This window comes from Pleurodeles waltl, chromosome 5, assembly GCF_031143425.1.
Source record: "Pleurodeles waltl isolate 20211129_DDA chromosome 5, aPleWal1.hap1.20221129, whole genome shotgun sequence".
Taxonomy (NCBI): Eukaryota; Metazoa; Chordata; class Amphibia; order Caudata; family Salamandridae; genus Pleurodeles; species Pleurodeles waltl.
In genome coordinates this window covers 1313678805-1313696869 of record NC_090444.1, presented here as the reverse complement: position 1 = coordinate 1313696869, position 18065 = coordinate 1313678805, and the positions used below count along the sequence as shown (strand labels likewise).

At 44.9% G+C, this 18065-nt stretch overlaps 1 protein-coding gene across 3 annotated transcripts in view; it reads left to right on the top strand.

The window, feature by feature from the left end:
* Positions 1 to 18065, top strand: part of ORC3 (origin recognition complex subunit 3) — a 342442-nt gene that overhangs the window by 225178 nt on the left and 99199 nt on the right. For all 3 annotated transcript variants that reach the window (XM_069235555.1, XM_069235556.1, XM_069235557.1), the window contains one exon: positions 6228 to 6307. In XM_069235555.1, coding sequence (XP_069091656.1) covers positions 6228 to 6307 — 80 coding nt within the window. The remainder of the gene's footprint in view (positions 1 to 6227; positions 6308 to 18065) is intronic.

The following is an 18065-nucleotide window of genomic DNA, read 5'->3' as shown; positions in this document are numbered from 1 at the left end:
TACTAAACCTGGGGAAAGTCACACATTCAGGCTGACAGTGATAGAGTGTGGGTCTAATACAGGGACCAAGTCAATCTTGCTCAAAAGGTTACCTTCCCAAAGTCTGGCACGAAGAAGCCAGTTCACAGTAGAAGAGGCTAGGAGTAAAGCGAGGCAGATGGTTGTCGCTGTATTGCAAATATCTGGTCCGGCGTCCGGGACAATCTTGGCCGGAGCTTTGAATTGACTGTCACCATGGGCTGTCATTGCTTTAGGGTAAAGTGCAGACATCGAGTTGCAGGTAGTCACTGGTGGACACTAACACAAAGAGTTGGGCTCACTGAAGCTTTGTGGTGGTGGTCGTTGCAGGCTACAGACTCTCGGCACAACCAGGCCTGTTTGCAGCCACGAAGAGCCCAAAACTTAGGAATTTCTCCTTTTTATTCTAGAGGAGTGCACTCTGGCTACCCCTACATCAGGTTCTGGAAAGTCTCTTCCTTTTGCTGCCAAAACTTCAAGTAGTGTATGGTGACAATAGACTGGTGTCAAGTCTCCTTCTGACAGGGTGGCCCATCCTGCCAATGCATAGTTTCCCTTTGTCTCATTATCTGAGAGGAATACTCAAAGGTCGACTGCTAAGCTATTCAGTCATGTGACCCAGTCATGTGACCCAGGACACAGACTGCAGGCATCAGGCATCAAATGGTTAAGACAAGGAAATGCCAACTTTCTAAAAGTGGCATTTTCATAATTGCGACATAGAATCTGACTATATCATTAAAGAGGGTTTTAAATTACAATTCATTTGAGTCCAAACTCCTCATGTTACCAATTAAAAGTTAATACTTACTATACGTAATAAGGTAAACACTTGTTGTCCAATGGGACAGATAGGCCTTGCAGTAGTGCAGTAGTGAAAAACAAATTCAGGAGTTTTTCGCTATAAGCACATGTAAAACTTTAAAAGAACATTTGCAAGTTTTAAATAATCTGCACCCTAAACTGTGGGCTGTTTAGTGCCTACCTTTGGGGCACCTTACATGATTTAAAAAAGAAGGTTTGTACCTTGCAAAATGTTTTATTTGCCATGTCGAATTGGTAGTTTAAAATTGCTTTACAGCTGCAGCGACAAGCCTGAGACATGTGTAAAAGGGCTACTTCAGTGGGTGGCACAATGAGTACAGATGGCCCATTAGTAGCATTTAATTTACAGGCCTTGGGCGCATGTAGTCCAGTACACTAGGGACTTATAATTAAATAAAATATGCTAATTAGGTGTGAGCCAATTGAACCATTTTTTTTAGGGGATACAGCAAGCACTTTAGCACTGGTTAGTCCTAATGCCAGCAAAAATTAATACAGAAAACTGGAACGGTGAAGGCAAAAAGTTTGGGAGCGATTATGAAGAGAGAACCAAGTCCAACAAGTATGTTTCAAAATGTAATCTTTTAAGTCTGTGAACTTTCAAAATAATTATGTGTGTATATATATTTATATATCAACATATAAAACAACACAGCTGCCTATACTGCTGGTTGCCGTAGTGGAGGAGGTCTGGCATCTTATTCTGCATTTCAGAATCTGCTCATTATTCCCTACCGAGAGAAAGACAACATGGACAAGTTTCAAATCTAATGGGAACATTTCCCAATGCTGTTTGTTGGAATGTGTGTATGATATCTTCTCCTGTGTACAGATATAATGAAAAAAAAAAAAAAATATATATATATATATATATATATATATATATATATATATATATATATATATATATATATATATATATATATATATGGTTTAGATGTTTATTTAATTTATTTAACATTCGTTTTTAGGGGGTGCTGTTTCATTTCCCTGCCTCCATTGTTTTCTGTGGGAGTGCGTTGCAGTACCTGTGAGTGACCATGTAGTGCACTTGCTTACTCCAAGGATGGCCTGGAGTACATTTATATTTTTTTTTACCTTCACGGCTGCCAAAACTTTAGAATTGTAGTTTGTGAATAACAATGATCATGTTTTGTGGGTGTGTATTTGTATTAGCATGTCCTTCCTTAAATCCCTCCTTAAATTTCCTAAATCCCTCCCATTTAATAGTAAGTATTCCCCATTTTCCAGACACATCACCTCGCGCCTCCCCCCGCCCCCTCCACTTTCACTGCTGAAATGTATACATATATGTGGTGGACCATGACTGAAGGCTCTGGACAGAAATGATAGGGGAGGTGGAGGTCTCAGCCCATAGGTTTGTGAATAGTAATTTCTAATATGTGACAAGTAATACTTTACGTACCATAAAATTCAGTTTATGCCCCTTCAGATTTGGCCCAATGAAAAATATTATTGCAGCCATGCTAATCCTATATTGCATGGCAGATATGTGTGTGGGAAAAGTCTATTTTGCATTCCATGTATGCTTCAATCAATCTTATTCTGGTGCAGAAGGAGCAAATGTACTTTGTGTATTTAAGTGTTATGTTACATATTCTTAATTAAGAGCACCTTTGCAATCGGCTTCTTGGCACTATGTAGTTGATGAAGTTGCTAATTTGCTGATTGAAAATGCTGTTGGTTCATTACATGCCTTCATTAAAGAGTACTTGGATTTTGGATTATTTTGGGGGGCAAATCACCTCTTCCACTTTAAATGTATCTTTCACGTCTTGCATTTACCACACCCTGCTGTCCAAGACCTTAATCTATTCAGTACCTTTACTTTGTTCTCCTTCTTCCTACCATTGCCACCTTGCCTTCATATCACATGATAGACTGTCCCCCCTTTTCTCAGTCTTGATGTCCACCATACTCCAAGCTGTACTAAACACACAAGAAATCAAGAGCACAACCCTAACGCGCAAGAAAAACTGAAATGGTACTAACCTACTAAAAATTTATCTTGGGTTATGGAGTAGCGTGCTACTCACCACAAAAAGCAATTCAGTGCCTCGTTCAGGGGTCATATAAATACATTTACAATAACAGTTTACAACGGAAGCCTGTATCCGCGGTTTCCCCCAAGTCAAAAATATGGCTTGCAATGATTCAACTTCTTGCGCTCCCTCCCCCCCTGAATCACGACCCAGCAAACTCATAATTTGATATCAGTTTGGGATAATTTTGCCTTTACTATCCTTAGTATAATAGAGAATGAAATAGACTGTGCAAGCTCAGAATCACGCTTTTGTAAAAAAAAAAAAACTAAAAAAAAAAACCTGCTCTTATTTTCTGAATTCTCATTTAGAGATTTCACTGATCAGTCATTCTGCTGGATTGTCACATCCATGCAACATTCTGTAACTTCTTTTTCAAGATGTTAGACTATGTTTTTATTTGACCATCACTTGTGAAGCTGGTATTTTCCATTCACACAGCCTTGGTCACTTCCCACAGGATTTTGCCTCTTTGCCGCCCCTCTCCAGTTAAGAAAGATGAAGTCTGTCTGCATACTTTCACCTGGACTGAGTCTCTGTTACTGTTCGTTCGTTATTGGCTCTATTCATTTATTTTAAAACACTCATAAAAGCACATAAGTATGTATACAGATACATTAAGAAGAACTGAAAAGAGGACCGCAAAGAACAACAATAAATTAGAAACTAGTCTTATCTCACATGCTGTTAGTAATTAACTGGAGAATTTCGAAAATTCTGTTGATTACGCTTACATATAGCAGTTTAAAAAAAATAGCCTACCGAATGGCATGATAGAGGACTGCAAAGCTTTTTTCCATGAGTTGTACTGAGCTACATCCTAAAGGAGAATAACCATATATTTCTGATACTTCAATGGTGCTTGCTTTTCTGGCTTTTGTCATCAATTGCTTTTCAATTTAAATGTAATATAATTCATAATCCTTTCAGTATCTTCTTAGGACCACAGTTTGAGCGTTTTCAATTTCTCTTTAAGATCCATGATCTATCTTTTTTTATACCCCTTACTTGAAGGTTCTCTGCAATATGTTTTCTAAATTTCTTTGTAGCGCTTTGGTTTACAACTCTGGTTTGTGTGAAATTGTGCTCTTGTTTTAGCATCCCAGTTTGTTTTTATTTTCAAGCGCTTTTTGACCGCTCAAATCTAGACAGCTCTGAAGATTTGCTGTGGCAATTGACTGCTCCTTTTTTATGCTCAAACTTTCCTTTTTGAAAGTGTTTTTTCTTTCCATAATTCATTTACAGGTCTTCAAAGGTCACAGCTCTTTACTCGTCATTGCTGCCTGATATGGCCACTAATCTTTCTGTCCTTCTTTCTGCTTTTCAGATGGGTTCTTTTATAGTGAGTCAAATATTTTAGTCTGTCTTTCCACCTTATTTTCTTTTTGGTCCTCATATGTGGTTGCTGCTAATTGTTTACTGACTAGAGTTTTATTGCAATTTAATAGACCTACTGCACAGTTTTGTATATCTTTTGCAATGAGGGCTTAATTCTCTTCCTGAACATCCCACTAGGTTCTGGAGTTAACCTTGGTTCACCTATGTTGTAATATTTCTAACTGAATTCTCTGTCATGTATCACCCTTTTATTCCTGGAGCTACTTTCCTCGTCCTTATTGCCTCTGGGTTTTCCTACATTCCAAGTCTACCTCACTTCTGATTGGATTCTTGTGTGCCCCATATTGGGGGGGGGGGTTATTGAAATCTGGTGGCACAGCTCCTCTAGTCTTAATTTAAAGTTTGTCATGGACCTGGAGTAGCTGGTGTTAATCCTGTAACAATGTTGGTTTCTGACATTGTATCTTTGACCTTGTTGATTTTCTGCCCCTCATGCTATCTGAAATCTTTAGACATTCTATCCATTATTTCAGTTGTCCTTCTTGCACTTTCCTGTAGAAAGTGTAGTATATGACACCAGTACGTCCCAGTCAAAAATAATATTGGATTGATAGGCAATGCAGGAAAATCAAGTGTGCGATTTGTGCAGATTAAATCCAAGGTATGACCCGTGTTGTGTGCAGGCTGACCAGCACACAGTCAATGCAAAGGGAAAAAATAAAGTCAGCTAAACGTTGTGTGAGTGATCAACATCAGTGCTGTGTATGGACCTGCAAGCTGGTGTAGCCTGCGTAGGACGATATGGCAGTATTACATTCCAGGGGGTGGAAGAAGAAAAAAAAATGTAGTACAAGAGTTTTCAAGGAGGACAGAGCTAAAATGTAACAGTGGCATCTCAGTGCAGAATTGTTTCTTCTTGTCCCCATTTACAAGTTCTGTTAGACTAAAGAATGGAATAATTCCCTGAAATAGGCTTGGTGAAAGTAGGGTCACGCTAGCCAGTAATTGGCAGTTCTATTAAGCAAAGACTGTCTAAACTATAATCAAGAAGACCCTCTTGAATTAAATGGTAGATTTTAACTGCTAACCATGTAATAATGAACAAACCAGCCTGTGCTTTATGCTGCTTAGAGCTTTAGGTCTGCCCCTTTGCTCCTCTGTATGGGTTGGGGAAATAAAAGCTCTTCATTCTTTGCAAAGAAAATTAATGTATAAAAGTTTCCGCCTCTGAACATTGTGTACTCCTTGAGTCAAATTTAGATCACTTTGAGAAAGGAAAGAGCAGCTCAGAGGATACCAGATTATTCTCAGCTTGAGGTTCCGACGATGCGGGATCCTCGAAAAACCTGGTTGAATAAAGGCTCATACAAGAAGACCGAACAAAGAACTCTGCCCTAAGCGGAGTGCTCTGAAATGGACTTTAATAATGATTCAAGGAAACAGAATGGAAGTGGAGCACCGAGTTAAAAACGGCTCTGACAAGCTAACCTTTTCTCCACATTCACAAGCCAATCCACTGAGGCAATATCAAAGTTTAAAAGCAATTTTAAATTCAGTGTTTTAAAGTGTCTTATTATTGCTTCCTCAGGAGCTTTCCAGTGTCTTTTGGTATTGAGTTAGATCCCAGGGTATGCTCACCTGTAACAGAGGTTGATCATTATCCCAGGGGCATAAAGAGGTGTTGTGGGCTAGAAAGCAAGAAAGGAAATGGTCCTTACTGCCTCCCAGGGCCACCACAACCCTGGGTCCCAGTGGCACTGCACCCCCTGCATAATGATAAAATGGCCTTGAGTAGTACTTGAATTGAGATATATAGTATCACAGTCTTTACTGGTACCTTTGGAAATGGTAGATTTTATCCAGCAACCTCACTCAGGCACATTGCAACTGATATCCTAGATGATGGATGTTCACTTTCTTGAACTCTTCTTTTTCACGTATGTTCAGGTTTTGTTTGTGGTCATTTGTTATATTTATTTGCAGATCAGAGAGCTACATTGCACTTGTATGGAGAAGAATGTCTGGGAAACTGAAGAGTATGCATCAGGCTTCCAGCTCCTCAGGTAGTTCCTCAAGTGTTGTTCAGATGTTTTATTTGCTTTATCTACACTTAATTTCAGATGGTGATGGATTGGTTTGCATTTGATGATTGTTACTGCAGCTGTTGTCGGACTTGTAAATAGCTTTACCCAGTGTTTCATTGCCTTTAATGTATTGTTTATTCTAATTGTATCCTCCACCTATGTTGCTTCTCCCAGTGAATTGCTAAATTGTTGAAACTGGTCAGAGGGGCATATAAACGCTGTCAAATTTTCATACTGCTAAATAAAAGATACAAATAGAATACATGGAATGTCACATTAAAGGTAAGGGATCTTAAGCGCTCAGTTCATTATGGTTATAATGACAAAATCGCATGAGAAATCTTTTAACAAATTGACAGTCCTTTCTTATTTTGATCCCAACTTATGGATCAGGTGTCAGAATATAATTAGAAATATTAGTGGTGATTATGTTTCTCTTTCTCCTTTCTGGAAATATCTATAGCTAAAGAAACAGATGATAGCCACACTTTCTTGTATGTATTAGTTATGCAAATGGTTGCAATTCGAGATATATTTTTAGAGTTTAATATGGCAAACACTGTGCCTCTTAAGCTTCTCTAATGCGAGAAAACACCCCCATGTAATAGGGACTACTTGTGGTAGAGGTAGTATGCCTTATTTGGGACAAAGAGTTTGAGTGCAAATGTGCTGCCCACCCTAGTTATTTAGTACATATAATAAGCAAACAACATATTATAATTTGTTTTTGGGTGAATGAAAGTATTGGAATTGTAGAATATTACTTTTTTTTTAACAACTTTATTTAACATTTTAATAGAAAAGGAGAACACAACACACAATGCAGTATCATCAAGAACATCGAAGGAGACAAGAGGACCGCCCCCACCCACCAGGGTTACATAAATTTGACATCCAAAAGAAGTCCAACAGTGCATCAAGATGCTTAGCTGGTCCTGCCCCTCCCCTCCCACCTCGGCAAGTCCCAAGCTCAGGCAATTAGGGAGTCAACAGTAGGCATTAAAAACAGTAGAAGACATTCCTCTCCAATATAGTGTTATACTACGGGGAGGACAGGTCAGGGCAAGTCATTTTATGAGTCTGAAGAAGAGAAGACCCAGATATCAGACGTTCTAAGCATGGTAGACATGGTGAGATGTATTCCCCTCGTTCTGGTGGATGTGCGTGACAAAGGAGCACCATATTTAGCCACTGTGTCCCATAGAATGAGCCACAGGTTTAATGTTGGCGCTTCATGTTGTAGCTAAGAGTAGATGGGAAAGATATCACCCCTGTGTGATTGACAAGGGACGGGCTCTCTCTGCACCTGCGTTACCCAGCAGGATCAGCAGTGGATCATAAGGTAGTGTGACATTAGTTGTACTGCGAATGGTAAGGGGGACCTTGTCCCAGAAGGACTGCACTCGGGCATGTCCACCATGTGTGTAGGAACGTACCCTGTTCACCACACCCCTTCCATGAAGAATCCGAGCTCCTAAATATTCTATTTAGCCGTACTGGTTTCAAATACCAATGTGTAAGCAGTGTAAAGGAGTTTTCTTTATAACGGAGGCAAATTGAGGATTTAGATGCCCTTTGCCAAATTGCTCCTGATGTGCCCTCAGTGATATCCACCTCTAATTCCTTTTCCTATTGCTTCATATATGTGTGTTTCTGTGATGGGGTGAAGCTGAGTATGTAGTGGTAGAGCCACGAGATGCCTTTGCATCTGACGTTGGAAAGATACATTGATTCTATTGGCGTTTCTCCCCAATCCATGGCGAGACGAGCAGCGGGTCGTCCAGTCCATTGTAAGGGGCATCCTGCTTGAAATGCATCTCTTCGAGTCAGGGCATATTTCTCCCTCAAGGCCTTGAAGCCGAACTCAACATCATCCTAGAAATCCCTCTGTTTGAGGGCTCGGCCCGATCCCAGCCAAAGGAATCTTGGTGGAACGCTCGCAGCAGGAAATCACAATTAGGCAACAAGGGAGTGAAGGGGGAGGGATAAGAGGGAAATAATTGCCTACCTCGGACCTCACGCAGTGTGGAAGTCAGCGGGATCAGTGGGGGACCCGGGCACTCCTCGACAGTGAAAGGCCCTCTAGATGGACTGGGGAAAAGGCCTGTTCCTCCTGTATCTGTGGTGTTTTGTCGGGTCATGATTCCAGTCTAATGAGAGCCAAAGTTTTGCTGCCAGGATGTAAGGGGAAACGTCAAGAAACCCCAGGTGTCCCTCAGTTGTGGATCGACATAGTGTTGCCCTAACTACTCTTGGGGACTTACTGCGGCAGACAAAAGTAAGCACTGTAGTATGAATTTGTGTTTGCATCAGTTTGGGTATAGCCAGGGGGAAGAGTCTGGTGGGCGTAAAGCAAGCGTGGAAGGAAGTTCATTTTAAGACAGTTGAGTGGGCCCAGACATGAGATTTCTAACTTGCCCCATTGGTAGAGGTCCTTGAGCAGGGCGGTGAGCAGCTGAGGTATTTTTCTATGGTGCAAGTCCCTAGTATGTGACGGAAGTTGGATCCCTAGTTATGATACCTCTGAGTCTGTGCATTGGCATCCCGTTCTCCGAATGTATTACTCAAGGCTGGCCTGTGAATTAGCCACTCCCATACCCCATGAGTTAGAAAAATTGTCCTTGAAGCCAGAAGCGCTCACAAACAGGTCATGTTCGTTCATTAAAGCCAGGATGGAAGACTTCAGGCTGGTAATGAAGCACAGTATGTTGTCTGCAAAAAGAGCAATTTATGCTTCCTCTCACCAATACGTATCCCTTGGATCTTAGGATTACATTGTTTTTTTGCTATTACGGGCTCCATGGATAGGGCAAAGATCAAATGGGATAGCGGGGTCCCCTGACTAGTCCCTCTCGAAAGGGTGATAGTGGGTTAAAAAGCAGCATTGATCTTCAGCTTGGCCACTGGCTTCTGAAAGTTGGCTTATATGCAAGTTTTCATCTTGGGGGCCCATGTGTGGTTTAGTAAAGATCTTTCACAGGTATAGCCAACCCACCCTATAAAACGCTTTCTCAATGTTTAAGGAGAGGAGGGGCTAAAGGTTGATGTGCTAAGTTCTGCCACTTCCATAAAGGCAACCGCCAGATGAGAATTATCCTTAGCCTGTCTATAGTTGACAAAGCCTAATTGTTGGAGTGGTATGATTGTTGGCCAAATATGCTGGAGATGCGCTACGAGAATGGATGTAAAAACTTTAATGTCACAATATAAAAGCACTATAGGGCAATGTGAAGAACAATTGATTGGGGGCTTGTGAGGTTTCAAAAGTAACATAACATGAGATGCTAGCATTTTGTTAGTAACAGTTCCCGATGTTATAAAGTAATTGAACAATCATGACAGAGGTTTAGCCAGTAAAGATGTAAAAGCCTTGTAAAATATAGCAGGTAACCCATCTGGCCCAGGAGCCTTAGGTGTAGAGAGATTGACGGTTACTGCTCTGACCTCGTCCAGGCTAATGTCTTCCTCCAGCAGGCCCAGCTTCTCCCGTCGGCCAGGGGGTGTGTAGTCTCTAAGATGGTTGTCTTGGTGCTGTTCATCAAGAGTTTAGGCTTGGTAAGATGCCGAATAGTAGTCGTAGAAGACCTACACTATGTCAGATGTTTCAGTACAGGTCTGTCCCTCCCCATCACAGATTTCATTAATGTGGTTGCACGTGGAGTGTAAGCATATTTTATGGGCCAGTAGCCTGACAGCTTTGTCTCCCTATTCGTGATATGTTTGACCCACATAGAAGAGTTTCTAAGCCGCTTCTCTCATCAGTAGATCCTCCAATTCCCCGCTAATGTGCTGAAGGTCCCTGAGGGTCTTGTGTGTGCAGCCTATGTCAAGATTCAGCTGGCTAGAGTTGAGTTTCGAGCTCCTGTTTACAGAGCTTGGCTACCCTTTTGAGTACTGCTTTGTGTGACGTGTTCTCCCATAATGACCGCTTTTGCTACATCCCATAAAGTCACCATTGTCGCATCGCCAGCGTCATCAGTGAAATTATGTTTTTTTTTTTTTTTTTTAATTGGTCACATGGGATCGGATCGCCTAAGGCTACCTTATTCTGTATCCAGGTTTTTGGGAACGGGGGCTGAGGGGTGCCAGGACCTATGTCCAAATTGTCAGAGATGTGATTGGACGGGACCTTGACCTCAATTGTGGAGTCAATCAAGCGAGGGAGTAGTGAGCGGGAGACTAAGAAGTGATCAATACAGGAGGTCTTGTGGATATTGGAATAAAATGTATAGTCCTGGTTCGCCTGGCGCCAAGCATCAACTTGGGAAAGGTCTAAAAGGCCCTGGGTTAGAGCCTGGGGTGGAGAGGTATCTCCCTGTCTGGAATGGTAGTCTCAGCTAGGGTCGAGGGAGAATTAAGATCTCCACAAAGCAGTGGGTCGGCTCTTGCAAAAAAGGAGACACTCGGAAAGTGGTCGGCATAAAAGGCCGCCTCACAGTCACGGTTAGGCCCATAAATGGAGAAGATAGAAATGAGAGAAGTGCCCAGTATTCCCTTGAAACCCACCAAGTGGCCCCCTCCATTCCTATGCATGCAGTCCAGCTTAAACATAAGGCCATGGCTGAGGAGTATTGTCGCCCCGCCCTTGTTTTACTAGTGTATGAAGAGTGATATTGCATAGTGTACCAGTAGGGGTGTAAGCACTGAATGTTTTCTCAGAGCGGGTGTGTCTCCTGTAAAAAGTAAACTCCCCCTCACATCTAATCAGCCAGTTTCTCAATGCCCTACATTTGATTGGGGAATTTAGGTCCTGGACATTCAAGGCGGTAACATGGGGAGGGGTCATAAACGTGTGGAGGGATTAACAACAATCCCAGGGAGGGGGCCAGAGGTGGGTGTACTTCTCCCCGCCTTTTCTTAGAATGCTCTGTCAGTGTGTCCAATAGCGTGGAAAGAACTTACGAACTAACAACAGGTAACTAAACAAGGACACAAGAAAAATCAAGAAGGGTGTCCCACGCGGTCCTAGCAACATATGGGGCCCGACCAGCAACCCCCAAAAAAATAACATAGTACAGGGAAATATATATTTTGATGAATGTTTCGTGCAAACATGTACACCTTCCTTCGCCACTGCTGGCTAGGCTCAAACCCATGGCGCAGCCGCCGCTAAAGGAAATCAGTTCTGGGGTGTTGTCATCAAAGGAGGCATTTCTGAGCTCTTTCCCACCCCAGTGTTTCTGTTTGCGTGCTTTCTTATTTGTTGACCGGGTCGTTTGAAATCGCTAGCCACCTCCTCAGTCTATCAGCGACAGTGTAGTCGAGTCCTGGGGAACCTCGGTGTCCTGTGGATGGCTGGATCCTCAGAGCCTCTCTTGCCTCCCTCGGGATACGGGAAACAATTAGTTTGTCCTGGAAGCTGAAGTGAGGGCATAGTGGAAAGCCCCACTTGTTGGAGTGTTCTATAGCCATTTTAGTAATGTCTTTGGACACATTGTTTTTACCAACTAGGCCTTCTGATTGTGCCCTTTAGACTAGTTACATTTTATTCCGTCTCATTTCATTATTTTCGTGGCGGTGTTTTATTTTCTTTATCTAGTTATTCTTTCACCTAGGAAAGCATTGCGTCTTCTAGCGCAACACTTTCACCCTGTGCTTTCCTTAAGGCTGGAGTAGAGATAGGGTTGTCAGTACAAAGTGGTACATTGCGTCTCTAATATACAGGGAAACACACATATTTTGACTTGGGGAAATTTTCTTAGAACACGAGCTGTTTTGTTATAAAAACATTCCCTTGTCCCATGCAAGTTAGAGGGAGGTTCCAGCCAGATGACCACAACCACATGCTGATCGACTTTGCTACAGCTGCTTGCTTAGATTACCGGTTCCCTGGCCTACTTGGGGATGGTGTCTCTTTCTAGAGAACAGGCACACTTGGGTATGGGACCTTGTTTTTAGCTTGTTTCATCATTCTTATTATTGTATTCCATGCCATTTTATTTGAGACACAGCTGATTCACTAAATCCTATTGAACCATTTACTGCCTCTGTTTGTCTTTGCATGTATGAGACTTTTTGTAACTGAGAGAAAAGGATGGGATCTGATCCTCCACAATTGCCCGGAGTTGTAATTTCTGTCTTGCTCTCAACTGTCACAATCGTCCCTGCTCTTGGGCAGAGGTGAGGTGCTGCTAGTTAACAGAAAACGGATTAGACTGACAGTTGTCACATGGTCTGGGATTGGACTCAGTTCCCCACAATTCAGGTGGTACTGCCCCCCCAAATCCAGCAGCTTCACTAGGATAATGAGAGCCCATGCGACATGCCACTGCCTGTATTTGGTCAGGCACTAATTCTCGGATCCTCCTGAGTATCTCTGTCTCACTACATGCCAAAGACACCTCAGTACTATATACGGAGACGTCTGTGGTATTGAGGATTTCCTCCTGAGCTAGGTAGGCAGGACCTAGCCGACGCTGTAGGTTGATCAAGCTTGACCCTTAAAAGGATTAGTCCCCATTTGTGGTGTCCTTATCTCCTGGTCAGCGTCTGCTGCTCTTCCCAGCTCCTCTGGCTGCTGCTGCTGCCTCTGCCTTTTCCATGGGATCAACTGAGAGCCTCCTGGCTCTCAGTTCGAGGCCCTCCTCCACCAGCAGGCTTGTCTCTGCACCTCATCCCTGGTGCTCTAGTGCCCATCACAAGTAATTATTTCTCTTTGTCGCTCATTCACTCTAGATTTTCCTGTCTTTTCTCACTCTCTTTCCTTTTCCATTGTTTTTCTTTTCCATCTCTCCTCCTTTCCTCTGCCCTCTTTCACTCTTGCCTTTTCTGCCTTTTTTCAGTAGTTTTGCCTTTTCCTTTCCATCTCCCCTCCTTTCCTCTGCCCTCCTCCTGCGCCCCCACCCCTCTCCCCTCGAAGCACCTTTCCCACCCTCCTGCCTCCCAGCTGACAGCTCCCCTCACCCCCTCCCCTTCTTAGTGGCCGCCACAGCGCTGTAAGAGGGCAACTGCACTGACAATGTCTGCTCTCCTGACTCTCAGATCGAGCCCCTCCTCCACCCGCAGGCTCGTCACTGAACCTCATCCCTGGTGGTGTAGTGGTCATCACAAGTAAGTATTTCTCTCTGTTGCTCTTTTACTCTTGCTTTTTCTGCCTTTTTTCATTTGTTTATCCTTTTCTTTTCCATCTCCCTTCCTTTCCTCTGCCCTCCTCCCTCTGAGCCCTCCTCCTGCTCCACTCCGGCCCCTGCGGCCCCACCCCCTCTCCCCTGCGAAGCACCTTTCCTTCCTTCCCGCCTCATAGCTGACCGCTCCCCCACCCCCTCCCCTTCTTAATGGCGGCCACGTGCAGCGGGTGCACCGCTGGCATGCCGAGGTCAAGCCCAAACCGCGCCCAGTGCCAGGAACCCTGGATCTCCATTAAACAACTCCCTGGCCTGCCTCCGTTACGATGCTGAGACCCTTCTCTGCCGCAACACCGGACGTATCAGCAACTGCTGCATTATCTCCCCCAAGGACACCCACGTACCTTTCACCTGCAGGAACTGCAACTTCAGCACCAGCCTCAACAAGCTGAAGGTACTCTCCACACAGAGATACCAACAACCTCCACAACACCATCAACTACCTGACCCTGAATATCCACTCCCTCCACCAACTCTGGGATTTTATCAACACCACCCGACCAGACATCGCTTTCCTTACCGAGACCTGGAACAAACCCCACCTTGGGACCACACATCGCCTTCACCATTCCCGACGGATACAGCTTCCTAAGGAGGAACTGGCCCTCCTGCCCGGGCGGAGGACTTGCCATTGTACACAAGTCCTCACTATGTGTCAAGGCTGTCCCAAAAGAACAATGCACCACCATGGAACCCCTTCACTTCCTGGTCCACTCCAACCACAACTCCTCCATTTGCAGCACCCTGGTGTACAGGCCACCCAGCCCCCAACCAGCTTTCATAGACAGCGTTATAGACATTCCTATCCCCAGGCCCTGACATCAGACGACTACCTCTACCTCTTCCTCGGCAACCTAAATTTCCACCTCGAGGACTGCGCCGGTCCAAACACCACTGCTCTACACGACCACCTTGCCACCCTTGGCCTCAGACAGCTGGTCTCCGCACCCACACACATCACAGGACACACACTGGACTGCATCTTCACCTGAAGCAACCGGATCACCATTGAAACCATCTCCACCCAAGACTGGACCGACCACCACTGCACTCAGTTCACTTTCACCGCACCCAGCAGCCACTCCCCAAGGACCCCCCCACCTGAAACAGAACAAAATCACCAATGAGCAACTCACCTCCTGTCTTGCCAAATCCTTTCCTCCGATGATGCCAACACACAATCTCAACGCAAGGATCACCGAATGTGCCGACACTCTAGCCCCCTCCGGCTGACATCATACAAACGTGAACCTAAGAAAGCCAGCTGGTTCACCACCGAACTCCAAGAATCAAAGCATATCCGCAGACGTTTAGAGAAAAAATGGAGGAACAGACAAACCAGCGAAGACCTCGCAACCGCCGCCCAAAGCCGAAAAGTCAAGAACGCAAGGAAGGACACACAGCGCATCAACTCCTCCACACACAACTCTAAGGAACTCTTCTCAGTCATCAACGAGATCACAGATTCCCCCCCCTCCAAAGTCACCAGCATCCCCTGTCACAAGACCTCTGCAACAAACTTGCCAACTTTTTCCGCTGCAAGATCCAGGACACCTACAACAACTTCCCCCAGACAATCCTGGCACCGGAACCTGTGACCAACCCCCCCTCCCAGAACCCACTCAGACCATCTACAGCTTGTCAACGCTCACCACGGAGGAAACAGTCAGCATCATGAACAGCACCCACTCCACATATACATCAGATCAGCACATCCATCGCCCTCGAGCTCCGAAACACAATCAACTGCTCCATCAACACTGGCACCTTCCCTGAGGACTGGAAACAAGCTGATATACACCCTCTCCTGAAGAAACCTTCAGCTGACCCATCAGAACTAAAGAATTTCTGGCCCATCTCGCTGCTACCTTACCCCTCCAAAGTACTGGAGAAAGCATTCAATGCACAACTACGGAATTTCATTGAGGCTAACTCCTCCCCTGACAGCTCCCAATCCGGCTTCTGCAGCAACAACAGCATGGAGACAGACCTCCTGGCAGCCACTGACGACATCTGATTACTCCTAGACTGCGGCCACACCGCAGCGTTCATACTCCTTGACCTCTCTTAGCCTTCGACACGGTCTCCCACAGCACCCTACGCACCAGACTCCACTACATCAGAATCCACGGAAGAGCCCTAGAATGAATCCACTCCTTCCTCTCCGGTAGGACGCAGAGGGTCAGACTCCCGCCCTGTACATCCAGACCCACAGGAGTCAACTGCGGAGTACCCCAAGGATCCTCCCTGAGTCCCACACTGTTCAACGTATACATGACCCCTCTCACAGCCATTGTCACAAGCCACGGTGTGAACATTGTGTCATATGCCGATGCACACATCTCGTTGTTTTCCTCACTGAAGACCCGGACACAGCCAAAATTAACCTCCACCCAGGAATAGAAGCCGTGGCCACCTGGATGAGAGAAAGCTTCCTCAAGCTCAACTCCGACAAGACTGAGCTCATCAGCTTCGGAAATGCCACCTCAGCTTGGGACGACTCCTGGTGGCCCACATCCCTCAGCACCCCCTGCACCGACTGAGCACACCCGCAACCTAGGCATCACCCTCGACTCCTCCCTATCCATAACCCGCCAGGTAAACTTAGTCACCTCCTCCTGCTGGCACACACTCTGCAAACTTCGTAAGATCTTCAGATGGATCCAAGCAGACTGTTTCAGGATAGTCCCCCACGCTTTCGTCACAAACAAGCTCGACTACGGCAATGCCCTCTATGCCAGCACCGCAACTAGAAACATAAAAAAACTACTACTCATCCAGAACACCGCCGCCTGACTTATTTTGGACCTCCCACATCAAGAACACATCTCCCAACACCTGAGGACCCTCCACTGGCTCCCGGTCGAGAAACGAATCACCTTCAAGCCACTCACCCACACATACAAGGCCATACACAACACAGGACGAGCCTACCGGAACCACCATGTCTCCTTTCACGCCCCAGCGAGATCCCTCCGCTCTGCCCGGCTGGCCCTGGCCACCGTCTCTCCCATTCATGAAATCACCGCTGGAGGATGATCCTTCACTTGCATCGCAGCAAAGAGCTGGAACAACCTCCCCCTGCACCTCAGACAAAGCCCATCCCTAACCATTTTCAGGAAGAACCTAAAGATGTGGCTCTACGGATGAGGCCCCTCCCGTCCTCCCCAGACCCTTGAGACCCTTAACAGGTGAGCAGCCGCGCTTTAAAAAAAAATGATTGATCTCTGAACAGGTATATTTACCATGGCGATCCTGCAATGGGTAGCAATTGCTGTAAACATGTGACCTCCCAATACAGCTCATTTGCTAGCCCATGGCCTAACGGCCCAGCGGGGTCCTTTTAACATTTGTGGTCAAGGCTCATCCACCCTACAGATCAGAATGTTTTTTATTCTTGGGTCACTTTTCCAGCAGTCGGAACACCAACACATTTCATAATTACATTCCTGCAAGCATACTTGAACAATACAGATCTTATGCATAATTAGAGATACCTCTATCTGATCAAGACCATGACAACTGGCTTGATGGCGCCCTACTACACGTTAGGCTAGATCCTTTGAGTAATGATGGTCCTACCTGGCTTTTATTGGCCACATATACACTGCATCCTGATGCAGCCAACTTAGCGGTAACTGATGTTTGCCGCTTATAGTTTGAGCTTACGATATATAGACTCTTTGTACAGTTCGTAATGCAAATATTAAATACAAACCCAGCACGACTTGCTCTAGCACAACAACATACAGTCACACCAGGCATTAACTCTGCGACTGTACACTCGATCATGGGCAAAGTCCCTGCCAAACAAGAAGAAATTCCGTTTTGGTTAGGGCAAAATATTAATGCACTGGAAGCAGTCTTTCCCCATACGGGACCTCAGGATAAACATAGATTCCGGACTATGTGCTTGCCATTTGGGATGGTTCCTGCAGTAGATAACTGCAATACATGGGGCACAGTGTTTGCCACGCTCAATACCACTGCACATGGTACATCAACACTTGCCAATATTCCAAACTTGTTAAGACAAATTCAAGATGAATACAGGGCTGCCCCGGCCCTGGATTTGGGGATGCAATTAATGGGCAATTTTGCCTCTGTCTCTTCAGTATTTTGTGTAATCTTAAAGGGGAAGCAGTCGCCCTAGCAGTGTGCCTGTGGCTCTGGGACGTTCTTGCACAGGATCAAGAACGCAAGCTGCCTAAGATTATCACGAGACCTACTCTAGCATCGGTCGGCATAGTCTAGTAGCCAGACCAACCAAACTCCAATTACAGGGTAAATCCAATAAGGATTCCACCAAGCAAGCACCTGAGGATTCTGAAAAATGCTGGGATAAACAAACACCTAAAAAAAACAGGGGAGAATCTCTGCATTTGGAGACCCCTCAAAATCGCTATAATCTTAGAAATAGAGATCATATAAAAACTCCTGACATATATCAGTATACTGATACACGCCAATCACGTTTCTTTCAGGACTCACCGGATAAACTCGATGAGAGAGGTGGGCGGTCAGACCAGCAAAGTGAGTACGAGAAACCGAAAAAGGACACACAATGCTCGTCAGAAGTTTCTGTTAAAAAAGAAGAGAAACTTTCTCAACAG